Source organism: Tyto alba, unplaced genomic scaffold (genome assembly GCF_018691265.1).
Source record: "Tyto alba isolate M040663 unplaced genomic scaffold, T.alba_DEE_v4.0 Super-Scaffold_1000006, whole genome shotgun sequence".
NCBI lineage: Eukaryota > Metazoa > Chordata > Aves > Strigiformes > Tytonidae > Tyto > Tyto alba.
Genome location: NW_024881272.1, coordinates 3,492,875 through 3,505,657, shown reverse-complemented (window position 1 = coordinate 3,505,657; position 12,783 = coordinate 3,492,875). Strand labels below are relative to the sequence as shown.

General features: G+C 42.1%; 1 protein-coding gene across 6 annotated transcripts in view; it reads left to right on the top strand.

The window, feature by feature from the left end:
- Positions 1 to 12,783, top strand: part of RGL1 (ral guanine nucleotide dissociation stimulator like 1) — a 110,559-nt gene that overhangs the window by 82,034 nt on the left and 15,742 nt on the right. For all 6 annotated transcript variants that reach the window (XM_042784098.1, XM_042784094.1, XM_042784120.1 and 3 more), the window contains 5 exons: positions 2,216 to 2,400; positions 5,780 to 5,904; positions 6,577 to 6,792; positions 10,661 to 10,764; positions 11,933 to 12,017. In XM_042784098.1, coding sequence (XP_042640032.1) covers positions 2,216 to 2,400; positions 5,780 to 5,904; positions 6,577 to 6,792; positions 10,661 to 10,764; positions 11,933 to 12,017 — 715 coding nt within the window. The remainder of the gene's footprint in view (positions 1 to 2,215; positions 2,401 to 5,779; positions 5,905 to 6,576; positions 6,793 to 10,660; positions 10,765 to 11,932; positions 12,018 to 12,783) is intronic.

Below are 12,783 nucleotides of genomic sequence, written 5' to 3'. Positions count from 1 at the left end.
TTTAACTGCCCATGTTGTTATTTAACAAGCAAAACTTGAGAAAATACAGCTGGCTTAATTTAGGCTGAGTGATTAAGCCTGAAAGCTATTGCATGGACAGTGGAGCAGAGGGAAGAGCCCTCTGTAAAGGTTATTCCATTACTGGTCTTAAGTACGTGTTTGGTAAATTGTAGATAGTTTTGTGCATGTTACTGTCTAATTTCATAAGAAATCAGTCATTTAATCTCTTTGCAACTGAGGTTCTCCTTATTCTTCTTAATTGTTGAGATTCCCTTCTACTCATTCTTTAGAAATAATTGTGGTGGGAAAGAAAATGGTGCTTTTGCCTCTTTGGCAAGAAATGATCTCTTTAATTCCCATGCAGACTTATTCAGGACCAGTGTTATAGCTGTTTTCTCAGTTGAGGAAAGACTATGCAGAACTTAAGTGTAACCTGTTGAATCACTTGTGGCTATGTGATATTAAGGCCTCATTTTCCACCTCCTCTGTGCCCTGCTAGCTCAGCTTAACAGAGAGGTTAGACTTGGAGCTGCCGCAACCTCATCATGTTTTGTGGTAGCTCATGGGTAAATGTGAGCGGATGAGTAGTTCTGTGTTCCCAGTTTGTAAACGACAGAATCAGATATGCTGCTTCCACCTAAGAGTAGATAGATTTTGGAGACTGAAACCTTCAGACATGGACTTGAAGCAAGGCGGGTATGGAAATCAGAGGGCTTTCAAATAGGTGTGAAACTTGAAAGCATTGCTGACCAGAGCGCAGAGTCTGTGGTTGGCAGAAGAGGAGTTAAACGTTAAAAAGTTTTTCCTTATAGTCATGAAAGGAAAAAATTATAGCTCATAATCAACCTGTGAAAAATGTAGTCTGTGATGTGTCTTGCCTGTCTGAGATCTTGTCAGTCTCCCGTTCCTATCTGTCTCTGGGTCTGTTGAGTACAGGGAGTTTCTTTTCAAGGGCAGCAAATGTAAAGCTACTGCAAGATATGGGCAAATCTCCAGCCTGTTTTCAGAACATGTCTCTCCCTGATACACCAATTAAACAGTCAGGCGATAGGAGGTCAGTAGGGCACAGCATACCTTTTTACTCTTTCCTATTTCCCCTTCTGACTGAAATGATTTTACTGGCAGAAATCAGTGTCTGTAACAGCTGTGAACTCTTCACCCTGTTCTGGGAGACTGGATCTGTCTTAAACTCTGTTTATTCTTCTGCTTATGAAAGTGGCCATCAACCAAGCCTCTGGAAACTGAGCTTAGTATAAAGAGCATGTGAACAATATTAGTACAAGAGCTCATCTTGTGGAGGGACTCTTTCTTCCAAATCATTGCTCAACTGATAAATGCTCATAAGAAAAGAGTACTCAACCTAGGTTTTGGTGGTGGAGTCTGTAAGGATGATGGTGAGTTTGTGATATGGGTGGGGAAAAAGGGGCACAGAGCAGGAGAAAATACACGATTAGGGCATGGAGCAAAGCCCAGTGTTCCCCTGCCTGTGGTGGAAAAGAAATAAAAATACAGCGGGCATAGCACAGTTGTGTTTGTGACTGCAAGTGCTGCTGTGACACAGCATCCTGGGTCTGTGTGGGGCTAGAGAGGGCGATTAAAAATGTGAGGAGAGGGGAGGGTGGAACGAGAGCTTGGGAGCATTACCTGTCTGTTGTGGCCTTTCTTGTGCCCTGGGATGTGGAGCTGAGCTGGCACTGTTAGCTTTGCCACGACGGTCCTGGAGCACTGGCTGTTGTGAGGCACTCATCCTGACTAAGAAAAATGGTCTTGAAGCTCCAGATAAAAGGTTTGCCCACCACTGGCCTAAACAGTGAAGGCCACACTTGTTGCATGTATGGTGGAAACTTGTCAGAGCAGAGTTGTGAAAATTTGTTCCAAAACTGTTTTTAAATGTGATTAGAGTCTTCCAAGCTGCACAATAGCTTAAATGAATTAGATTCTTTATTAGTTTGCATTTGGGGATTATAATTTGATCCACTTAGAGGAGGGCCAATCAGGAGCAACTTCACTGAAGTCCCTGGCAAAATCTGAGTGATATCTTAATAAGATTCCAGACATAAAAAGAACAAATTAAATTCCTTGATCAAAAAAGTCTTCATACTGCTTTCCTGTGGGTTATGAGCGTCTCAGGTTTTTTATTGTTGCTTTAGATACATATGATTGCATCGATACACGCTGTATACAACCAGCGTGTTCTCTGTGGTTTTGCTCTTAGTGCAATAGCATCAATCTTACGAGCCTGGCTCGATCAGTGCCCTGAGGATTTCCGAGAGCCACCCAACTACCCGTGTTTGCTGAAGTTGCTGGATTACCTGAAGAGCAATATCCCTGGCTCTGACCCAGAGAGGAGGGCGCAGAAACTCTTGGAGCAGTTCCAGAACCAAGAAGTGGAAAACGATGGTAAGATACCTTTCCCTGCTGCCCTTCTGTTCTCCCAGACTGTATGGTAGCACAGAGATTTGTGTGGAGTACACTTCATTAACTCCTATGCTAATTGACTGCATTGTGAGGCTCACCAGTGACTTTTTTCTTGTTTCCTTTTTTTAAAAAAAAAAAAAAATTCTGTGCAAGGCTGCGGGTTCTGTCTGAGATGAAAGAGTTGTACGAGTGTAGGTGCCTATGGCTGTTAATCCTGGAGTGGCTGGGAAATCCAGCACTTCGCTAATATTTAGCCAAAGCTTTGAGATTGCTGCAGCAGCCAAGTGGTTAATTGTCAGCACACTTCCCATGCCATGGAATTCAAACACACAGCTGCTCTTTAGCTGGTCTTCTCATTTCAACACCCCACCACTTCCCCCCCAAGAAAAGCCCAAACCAACAAAATACAGAGCTGTGACAAAATACAGCTCGAGTCACAAGCCTTGTTGTCATGAAGCTTTTCCTCTTAGTTACCATCATGTCAAAGGAAGCTTCTGTGCCTGTTTTTTCCTATTTGAGTGGCCGGCTGCTGGTATCCAAGGGACACAGGAAAAACTTACATTATTGAGGGACACAAACTACTGAAACAATAGTGAACAGTAGTAACACAAATATGCTGCGTGCAGCGTCAAGCCTGACACGTACCCTTATCCTGGTCAGAAAGCTTCCTGTGGCATAAGCTGAAAAGTCATAGGAGCTCACATAGTGTATGAATGAGAACTAGAATCAACTCCCAGCTTTGGTAGAGGGGTGAGAGGGAATAATTCATGTAATAAAGGATAAAGGAAATGACAGGGGAAAAACACAAACAAACAAAAAACCCAAAACAAAACACAAAAACAAAACAAACCAACCAAAAAACCCACAAAAACCAAACCAACATTTGATCCCATAAAAATAATGTCTGCCGGATGTTCCAGAAATACCATGACAATGCATAATACTGTGAAATGACAAATTAACTTGGCCTTTAACACGTACATAAAAAGGAATACCGCACAGAGCCCAGGCGTTTTCCTCATTGAACACAGGTAAGTGAGCAGGATTGCTAATATCTGCCTGTTGATGTCCTTTCCTGGGTTTGATTCCCCCAGGTCAAACCAAGAAAGCTCACGAGGGTTATATTTGGGTTCATCTGTTGTTCAAAGTCAACAGAAGTTCTCAGCAGCCCTGCTTCTGCATTTGTTTCCTCAAATAACAGGTGAAAAGGTTCTTTTCAGAGTTACAGATGGGTCAGTTTGAATGATAACATTTCCCAAATTGTGGGAGAATAGAGGCTGTTAATTAGACTAAAATAAGAGTATGCAATTAACCTGCGGAGTCTGCAGAAAGGAGGTTTAGAATTGTCACTTTATCAGAGCTCATTGTTAATTTCAGAGGTTTCTTTCAAAACTCTTAGCTGTTGTCTGCCATCAAGATTTGCTGATAATTATTGTTCTCAAGCATTCATATTGTGCTATGAATTTACAAATTTGGGTCCTAATCCTACAGTTTGATTTGTGTAATCAGACCTCCATTCAGTGCTGCCATCAGCCATGCCAGTAGATCAGATTGCAGTAGCAGATACATAGATAAAAGCTGTTCCTGGCCTGGACTCTTGCAGCTTGAGCAATACAAATGAAGGTGAGTCAGAGGCTGCAAATTCAGAAGGGACACGTGGTTGCTCTCAGTGAAGTCAGAGGGCAACTGGGCTTTGAGAGGGCTAAATGGATCAGAGCGATTTGAAGATGATGAGATAGTTGAGTACAAGAGGATTCCAGCTTCTTGGGGAGTAGGGAAAAGACTGGTTACACATTTATGAAGGTGGGAGAGAAAGGAGAAAGAGACATTGCAAAAAGAAAAGGGAAAGTCTTGCATTGCACTCCAGGACCTGATTTTAAAGGCACTGTGAGGTTTTGAGCAGGCTTGCAGTCCAGTGATGAGGATTTTCAGTTGAATTCCAAGAGCTGAAAGGAAAATGCAGAGTAACATAGCCCAAAAGAGAGAGGAAAAAAGTGTAGCTCTTGTAACAGTTCACTAGCAGTCCATTTAATTATGCACATTGTTACAAAACAGCCACAGAAAAATAATGCTGGAACAGAGGTCTCCACTTATTGCATTTAGCTCTGTCAATAAATTGTGCAATCGGAATGTACAGATGGGAATCTGGATACAGCCTGTAGTTATAATTTCTTACATCAGAACTGTAGCAATTTACATTGATGATTAGGTTTTGCTAATTAATGAAGAAAGAAGAACCAAACTATTTTGAAAAACAATGATAAAGTATCACTTTATCTGCTTTTTGTTACTTGAATGTCTGTTCTGCTTTAATTGAGTATGAAGTATTGCATAACATACTCTGAAATGTGCTGCTTGGTTTTGTTAAAGAAATCTCACTAGTAGTAAACTCAGAACTTTCATTGTTAATCTTCAACAAACCCATTTTTTTTTTCTCCCTTCTTACGGAGTTACTGTCCCTTATGGTAAAAAGGATTAGGAAGAGGATTTGTTTTCAGGGATTTTCTGTTTGACTTCCTCCTCTACCATGGGAAACAAGGGCATATTTCTCTGTGTTTTAACGTGACTTTGTTCCCAACCTGTGGGAGCCAAAAGGTGACATGGGAACATCTGTGAAATCCTTTCTCTCCCGCAGTGGATCAGGTCTGTCGGTGAGGACAGCTCTCCTCTCTCACCTCTCCACTGCTGCCCGGTGCAACTTTAGAAGAAGCATTCAGCCGAATGCTGTAGGTGCTTACTGTATTCCCTTTTCTGGGAAAAATTCCCAGAGAGGGAAGGTGAGGGATGCTGGAATAAACTCTCTTCAATATAGTACATGTAGCCACAAATGGTGCCAAGAAATCTGATATCTCCTTGTAGTTCCACATGTGGGAGATGAAATCTGGATATAGGAGCATTCCTAATGCAATATTTTGGGGATAGAACTACATTCTTGTCCCTTTACAGTTTGATTTTATCTTTTTTTTTTTTTTTTTTTTTTCAGATTAGAAAATGCATGAATACTGAAAAGTAGATTAACAAAATTCTGCAATGTTAATAAGGAATTTTTGTTGGGGCAGTGATGTTTTTTCTTTCAGAAAAATGGTTAGGGAATGGGTTAAGCCACTTTTCTGCTAAGAGACCCTGACCAGCTCAATTCTCTCTAACTCTATTCCTTTTTCTTCCACCTTTTCTCTGCCAATTTAATCTTCTGGTCATCATCTTTCTCACTAAAATATGCAGCACAGTGGGGCCATTAGGTCAGGCAGGACCCTTTGGGAGTTCTGCTATAATATATACAGTGGTGTTTTAAAATAAACAAACATCTGCTTTGATTCACTGCTGTACAAATTTACTAAATTGTGTTTTGCATCCTGGACAGATGGGTTCCGTAACACTTCCCCCTGTAACCTATATGATGAAGAGGAACTGGAGATCAGCACTCCAGAAGAATTCTCTTTTTTCCAAGAAGACCTTGTGGCAGAACAGTTGACATACATGGATGCAGTATGTAGAGTATATGTACTACTTAAAGTGCTAGGGGAAATAGTGCTGGGCTTCTCTTTTTTTTTTTTTTTTTTTTTTTTAAGTTATGTCAATGTAAGTATAGTGTTCCAGAACAGGTCTGTTGTTGTGACACAGAACACAGCTCTGCTTGGTTAGCCAAACTTCCTTCGTTCATTGGGATTTTTCCTTCAGCCATTCTGAAGGGATTTTTTTAATTAAAAAAAAAAAAAAAAAAAAAAAGTGTGAATGTATAATGTGTAGCCTTTTTTGCAAAGTTCAATATCTGACACCTGATAAATAGCACATTTTTACTATATTGCTACCTGGCCTAAAGATGTATAAGTACTCTTAACTGTAGTGCTCTGATTTAGTTTGTCTGTATCGATCTCCTTCAAAATATCAATATAGAAATAATTTTCCCCCTTGGTTATACAACTGATATAATGGTGTCTCTTATTTTCCCAGGACTGTTTAGCTGACAGACATTTTAGAGCATCAAGCCTATAAAAAGTATGCCAAAGTGTATATTTTAAACTAGTGGAAAACAAATATTTATCTTTTAATACCATAATAGATTTAGATCCTATTTGTACTGTAAACATACGTTTCTTCTTGTGGACAGTAAAGATCCAGGAGAATCCTGCTGCCTTAACCACCTCTATTTCACTCTAGAAACTCTTCAAGCAAGTTGTGCCCCACCACTGTTTGGGATGCATCTGGTCTCAAAGGGATAAGAAAGAAAACAAGAACCTGGCACCTACCATCAGAGCTACCATCTCTCAGTTCAATGCAGTTACCAAATGTGTCATCAGCACTGTCCTGAAGGACAAGGAACTCAAAACACAGCAAAGAGCCAAGATCATTGAGAAGTGGATTCATATTGCACACGTAAAGCATTTATTCTAGACTCTTTAATGTTTCTTGTGCGGATGCCTTGGAGTGAGGGAGTTGGGAGGGGAGGAAGGGGTTGTATGCATTGGTCCCAGGCCAGTGAACAGCTTAGCTCTAATTCTTTCTGCTTTTGACTGACTTGCTTTGTAATAGCAGATGAAGTATTGCCCTTCCTCTCCTTAGTTCCTTGCCCCACAGTGGAAAGGGGGCTGCTGCTTGTCTCTTCATGGGCTTGGGAGTGCTAATTAATGGGTGAGGCAGATACTGTGTCTTGAGGATGGGGAGTGTCATATACTTGATAATGTAACATTAATGGTAAGATATAGGGTATAAATTCAACCAGTTCACTTCCTAGGAAAAAAAATACTGCTCATATCAGGGAAAGAAGTGATGGCTGGTATCACCCAACGGTTAGGCTTATTTTCAGAGGAAAGTTTATCAAGCAAGCAGCTAGGACTGGCAGTGGTGCAGTCAGAATACACCTTGCACTTCTCTGCCTTTGGCCGGTCGTGTTTGGTCAATGAGTGTCATGCTCCCCCTCCTGCGTCGATGAGCACCTGGGAGTTGAAATCAGATATGGTGGAAGAGAGCACAACTGTTTGTGCTTTCATACATACATATATATATATATATATATGTGCATGTCCCTATGAAAGTAAAGTAAACACAAGGTTTTAAGTAAGTGCAGACAAAGCTAACTTACTTCTAAGAAGTAGCAGACTCTTTAACAGGGAAAAAATGGAATTATTATTCATACTCTTTTGTTCTGAAAAAGTCTTGAGGCTGAAAGGTTGTCTGCTTACTGAATTATTAGTGGTTTACATCAAGTATACAAACCAGCTGGGTTTGGAGGGGTGAGAGGTGCAAGCAGTGACCAGAAAAAATAAGTCGAGTTACAGTATGGTACCAGTGTCCTCATCTTCTTACCACTCTGCTTTATTGTTGTCTCACATGTTTCTCTAAAACGTTTTTACTCTTGGCTTCAATTCCTTTGTCTTGTAGCAGATTGTGTGTTCCTTAATCTTTGCATGAAAGGGTTTTGCATGACTTCTTTGCATAACTCTAATTTGCTAATTAGATTTTATCTTTAATATTTTACTGTAACCTTTTTAACTCCCCTCAGAGCACCGGGCAACTGGCAGCAAACTAGATCTCTCTTTTGAAGAGAACATTTAAAGCACTTTAATATGGATGTGTCTTGACTTTTGTTTTAAGAATCACATGGATTCTTTCCGAACTATACAAAATAAGCAGTCATAAAAAGCTCAAGCCAAACAGAGGCTTTCCAACCTTGACAATGCACTTCTGTGCTTCCAGCAGCAGCATTGTTAGTCCTGGCACCTAAGCTCTGGCAACTGCATGGTTCAGGAAACTGGTGTGGGGAAGAAGTCTTTCACCTCTCTCTTGGCACTTAGGTCGACTCGTTTTTGTTATCATCCTGGCTGCTTTATAGCCCGTGTGAATGGATTAGGCAGTTTGGGTCCTATTTTCTGCGTGCAGATCTTGAAGTTGCAGAGGGTACCAGCTGAAGGGGCCTGTATGGGGCAGCCTGGGCAAGCAAGTACGAAGCAGCTTCTTGCTCATCCCAGGGCAGCGGGGAGGCCCAGGAAGCCAGGACAGGCACCACTCCCTCTCATCATACTTGTTCTGCGGATGGAGAACTTTGTTCTTCACCTGTGTTGATTCAGTCCTCCTCCCTTTATTTAATTCGTGCACATAATTAAATACTGCAGTCTTAGCTAAGCACATGAAAAATGCATGTGCACACTCCACAAAATAATTGCACAGTGTAGAACAGCTAGTTGCATATATGCTTAGCTGCCCACTTCTGAAGAAAGCTGCTTGCTTTGTGCATGCAAATGAGTGTTTTGAATAGGTAGATGCCTGAATTAGAAAATAATCCACTTGTTAAAGTGCAGTTATTCACTGACTGCTAACTCTGTAACTTAGGAGCGTGGAGTTCCACGTTTGTTATCTGTTCGTGACTTTTGGATCCAGTTTCTTGGTTTACAGGGTAAATTGAATACTTTTTCAAACTGCCAGCCTTCTCTGCTCCACCTAGATCTAGGGTTCCTGAGCAGAAGCAGCCAATTTCACTCACGATATTTTCTTTAAAAATAAAAAGTGAAAATGAAATCATTAATATCCTGTTATGCTTAATTTTTTTAAATCAAAGTTGCTTCTGCACAGGATTCTTTCTGGTTTTCCGCTTGTGAAGGACACAGCATGAAACAAGGTTATTCAGTGCAGTCTTAAAAATTCTTCTTATATACAAATTAAAGCTTGTGAAAGTTTAGTCTGCAGTCAGTTTAAATCATTGAGAACACAAAATCCAACATTGAATTCCTAATGTGCTTTAAATTATGCAACATGTAATTAAGTCAAGATGCTTCCAAATTGGATCTTCCAGGCCAAACTCCTGTTGTATTTGAAAAAACAGAAATGCTGAGAATTTATGCCTCTAAATCCATGTTCTCCCCAGCCTGAATTTCAAGTTGAACTTAAAGAAAAAAGAGTCTTGTTCTTAAATGTGTCAGTCTCTGAAGAAGAGCTGTTACGTGGCTTCTTTGGCTCCAAACCATGCAAGAATAGCTTTCAGGTCTTGCATGTCCTGCCACGTGATCCTTGAACTTGGTCTTTATCTAGCCTGACTGTCAACCTGCTTCAAGTGCTGCCTGCCCACTCAGCCCTCCTAAGCCACGCTTTGTTAAACGTAGCCTCCTAAGTTGCACGAAGATTTTTTTTTTTTTAGGTAAATAAATGGGAGTAAACGTACTTGCCTTAGTTGTTCAGTCAATTTTAATGCAACTCATGAGCAGAGTTGCTGATATACTAAGGTCTGACTCTTGTTTCTATGAAGGTTGCTTTACATTTGTTCAGTCCTACAAAGGAAATAAATTATGTCTATTTTCAGTGTAAGGATCCTTTACATCATCAGCATTATTAGTGTAATAATCAGCCCCATAGCAATTTGCAGAAGCGCAATCAGAGTTTGAATACATTCTCATCTACATGCAACAGTCAAATTGGCATGTGTTTTGTCTGCTTAATTTGCATGTACTGACACCTGTTTGTGAGAGCTTGTATTTGCAAGAGTTTCTTAAGTCTGTGGTGCCTGGGCTCTAGTTCATGAGCCGCCAACAGATTTACAGGAGTTCCACGAAGAGTCCCAGACCAAACTTTACCCTTCCTTCTTGCTTCTGTCTGCTTTACCAGGAATCTGTGCTGATTTTTTTTTTGAGTTTTTCAGTACCCTTTTCCATCAAAGCTTTTGCCACAGAGAAGCTGCATAAGAAATGTCTATGAACCAGTCTTTCTGTTAAGATTTGATCCCAACTTGGGAAAAGCTGGGAAGGTTTTTCTCTTTAACAGTGTGCACATACTTGAATACAGGTTATTCCTTTGCATGTCTTTATTTTTAATTGACACTTAGCTGATTGAGGGTTTACATTTTAAATACCACATACAAAGAGGCAAAGCCTGGGTTTCCCCCTAAGGGGTAAAAGGGATTGGTAACTGTAAACAGCTTCTTAAGAAGTGTGACATTTGTGCTTTTTAGCCTAGCTTCATGGACTCAGTTCCACTTTTATTTTTACTGGGACAACTGGAAGCTGTAACGCTGCAACATCACCACAAATACAGGAAAGTGAGGAAAACAAGATATAAGTGCCAAAGCCCGTAAAGTGTTTGGTGGCTGGAGGCTGGCTGGGGGGGAAGTGATATTTTTGATACTCAATATTTGTACAGCTGCCTGCTTAGCAGTGAGAATGTGTAGCAAGCATGACACCCGTCAAACAGAAGAGCGCTAACGTATTGGTAATGCTGACATTTAATGCTCCTGTATTTCTAACCGCTCCTTTCACAGGAATGTAGGATCCTGAAGAATTTTTCCTCCTTGAGGGCCATCATTTCAGCTCTGCAGTCCAACTCCATCTATCGGCTAAAGAAGACGTGGGGGTGTGTTTCAAAGTAAGCCTCCCTCTCCGTTCCTGTGGCTAGCCCCAAAGAAAGGCAAAAGCTCAGTGCTCGCTCTTTTCATCTGATTCTTCTCAGCCTTCCTATTCTGCTCTGCTGTGGACATCTGTTCTCTTAGAAGATCTCCTCATTCCTGTGAGGCTCAGACCCCTTTTTTGGGTCTGACTGCTGTGAGCTCCTCTTTCCTATTGAGGGGACAACCTGCCCTCGGGGATACTGGGTCTCTTCTGTCCTTTATAGCATATTAGACCTTCCACAACCTATTTTGAAAAATTATAGGACTAGCTACTCACCCAGCACGTGCGCACCACCCTTGGAAGGCAAGCAAAAGGGCACCATGATACCTGCCTGTTGTCTCCTCTCCTGTGAAGTTGGAGGAGGCCCAGGTTACTACAAACCCGCACTAATCCTCTCCTGGTCCTGACATTTCCTTAAAACATATCCCCAAACTACAAAATCCAAACCTGTTTTGAAGCTGGTGTTTCCCACAGGGGAATACCTTTTTGTGCAACTGGCATATTTACCGCGTGCCAAAGAGACACCAGAAATCTCTGTGTAGGGAAGATGGTGTTCTGCTCGTTCAGTCTGAGAATAGATTTATTTCCTTTGCCTTTGATAAACAAAGAAAAATGTCACTCTGCCATGCAGTCTAGTTCTGCATTTCCACTAGAGAGATGGGGTCTTTCCTTGCGCTGCCCTGTGTTTCTGTTCCTGACCAAAATGTTGCCATCTTGTGTTTATAGTGTTGGGTAATAAAAAGGGGCTGGTGCACTTAAAGGCTTCTAGCTTTCCAGAGTGTGTGACACAGGGCAAAAATCTGGTTCTTAGGATACCTCTCACAGCTATTTTTCTGTTCCTTTGTATCCATTTACCCACTTTCTCACAACAATCTGATAACCTACAGTGTGATTAAAGGCCTGGCTCAGCGTCTGCATACTTATGGCATTTCCTCGTGATGCTGTCAAATAAGGCCTGACTTTGCTGGGAGCACCAGAGATCCCAGGAAAGTTCCTAGTAGGTGTGCAGCATCTCACTGGATGCATTTTGTTGGTGTTATCTTTTATACGCCCAACTGTTAATGACTGATGAGGAAAAAATAGTAATCTGCTCTGATTTAGAGTGCTTACCGATAACCTAAATGATTTAATCTTTTCCTGTACAGGGACATAATGCTGATATTCGAAGAGCTGTCCGATATCTTCTCGGACCATGACAATTATTTGACAAGCAGGGAGCTGCTAATGAAGGTGAGAATTAGCTTCAGTAGCAAGGCTTGTGATCTCAAGTCAAAGCTGAGTTTAGCCCTTTTTCTAACCAGCTGCCAAAGCTCAGCATTCCCTGAGCTACTCTATGTGGTGCTTCAGGGAAGATAGGTCTGTAAAGCCGGTGCTTTTCTCCTGGGATAAGAGGTGATTTTGTCCTTCCTGAAAGCACCTACACTAGCATTAGCCCGCTGAGCTTGGACACCCACATACAGCAGGCTGCAGCAGCGCAGATTCTGCGTGGGCTTGTTCACAAGGCAGCGGGCCAGGACCCCGTGGAGCCCCTCCAGTTGCACGTCCCCCTGCTGTAGTGAGGTCCCTGGTACCGCTCCCCTGGGCACGGTGATGTCCGGCTCGAGTGGCTGCGCGCGCCCGCCCGGGCCTGTGGTACCACTGGAGCCACAGCCAGAGCGGAGAGGTGCTGCACAGCGTGGTTGTACCGAGCTGAGTTACGAATTAGCACCTTGGCTTTACACTGCTCCCTGCAGAGAGATGGGCCGCTGGCTTGTGCGCCCCCCGAGCAGACCTGGGCAGGCTCAGGTTGGCACTGGTGAGTGCGGGGCAGCTCCGAATGAGGTTCTCAGCTGGGTTGCACTGCTCTGCTGCTTTTGACTTCACTGGAACAAAGCCACTCAGCTTCAGCTGAGGAATTAAGCCAAGGTGTTTATCCGACTATCTCGTACCTTTCTTGGAACTAGAAAACAGGGCTGGGAATTTTGAAGGAACAGGCTTCCTGCTCTGTGTGTGGGCA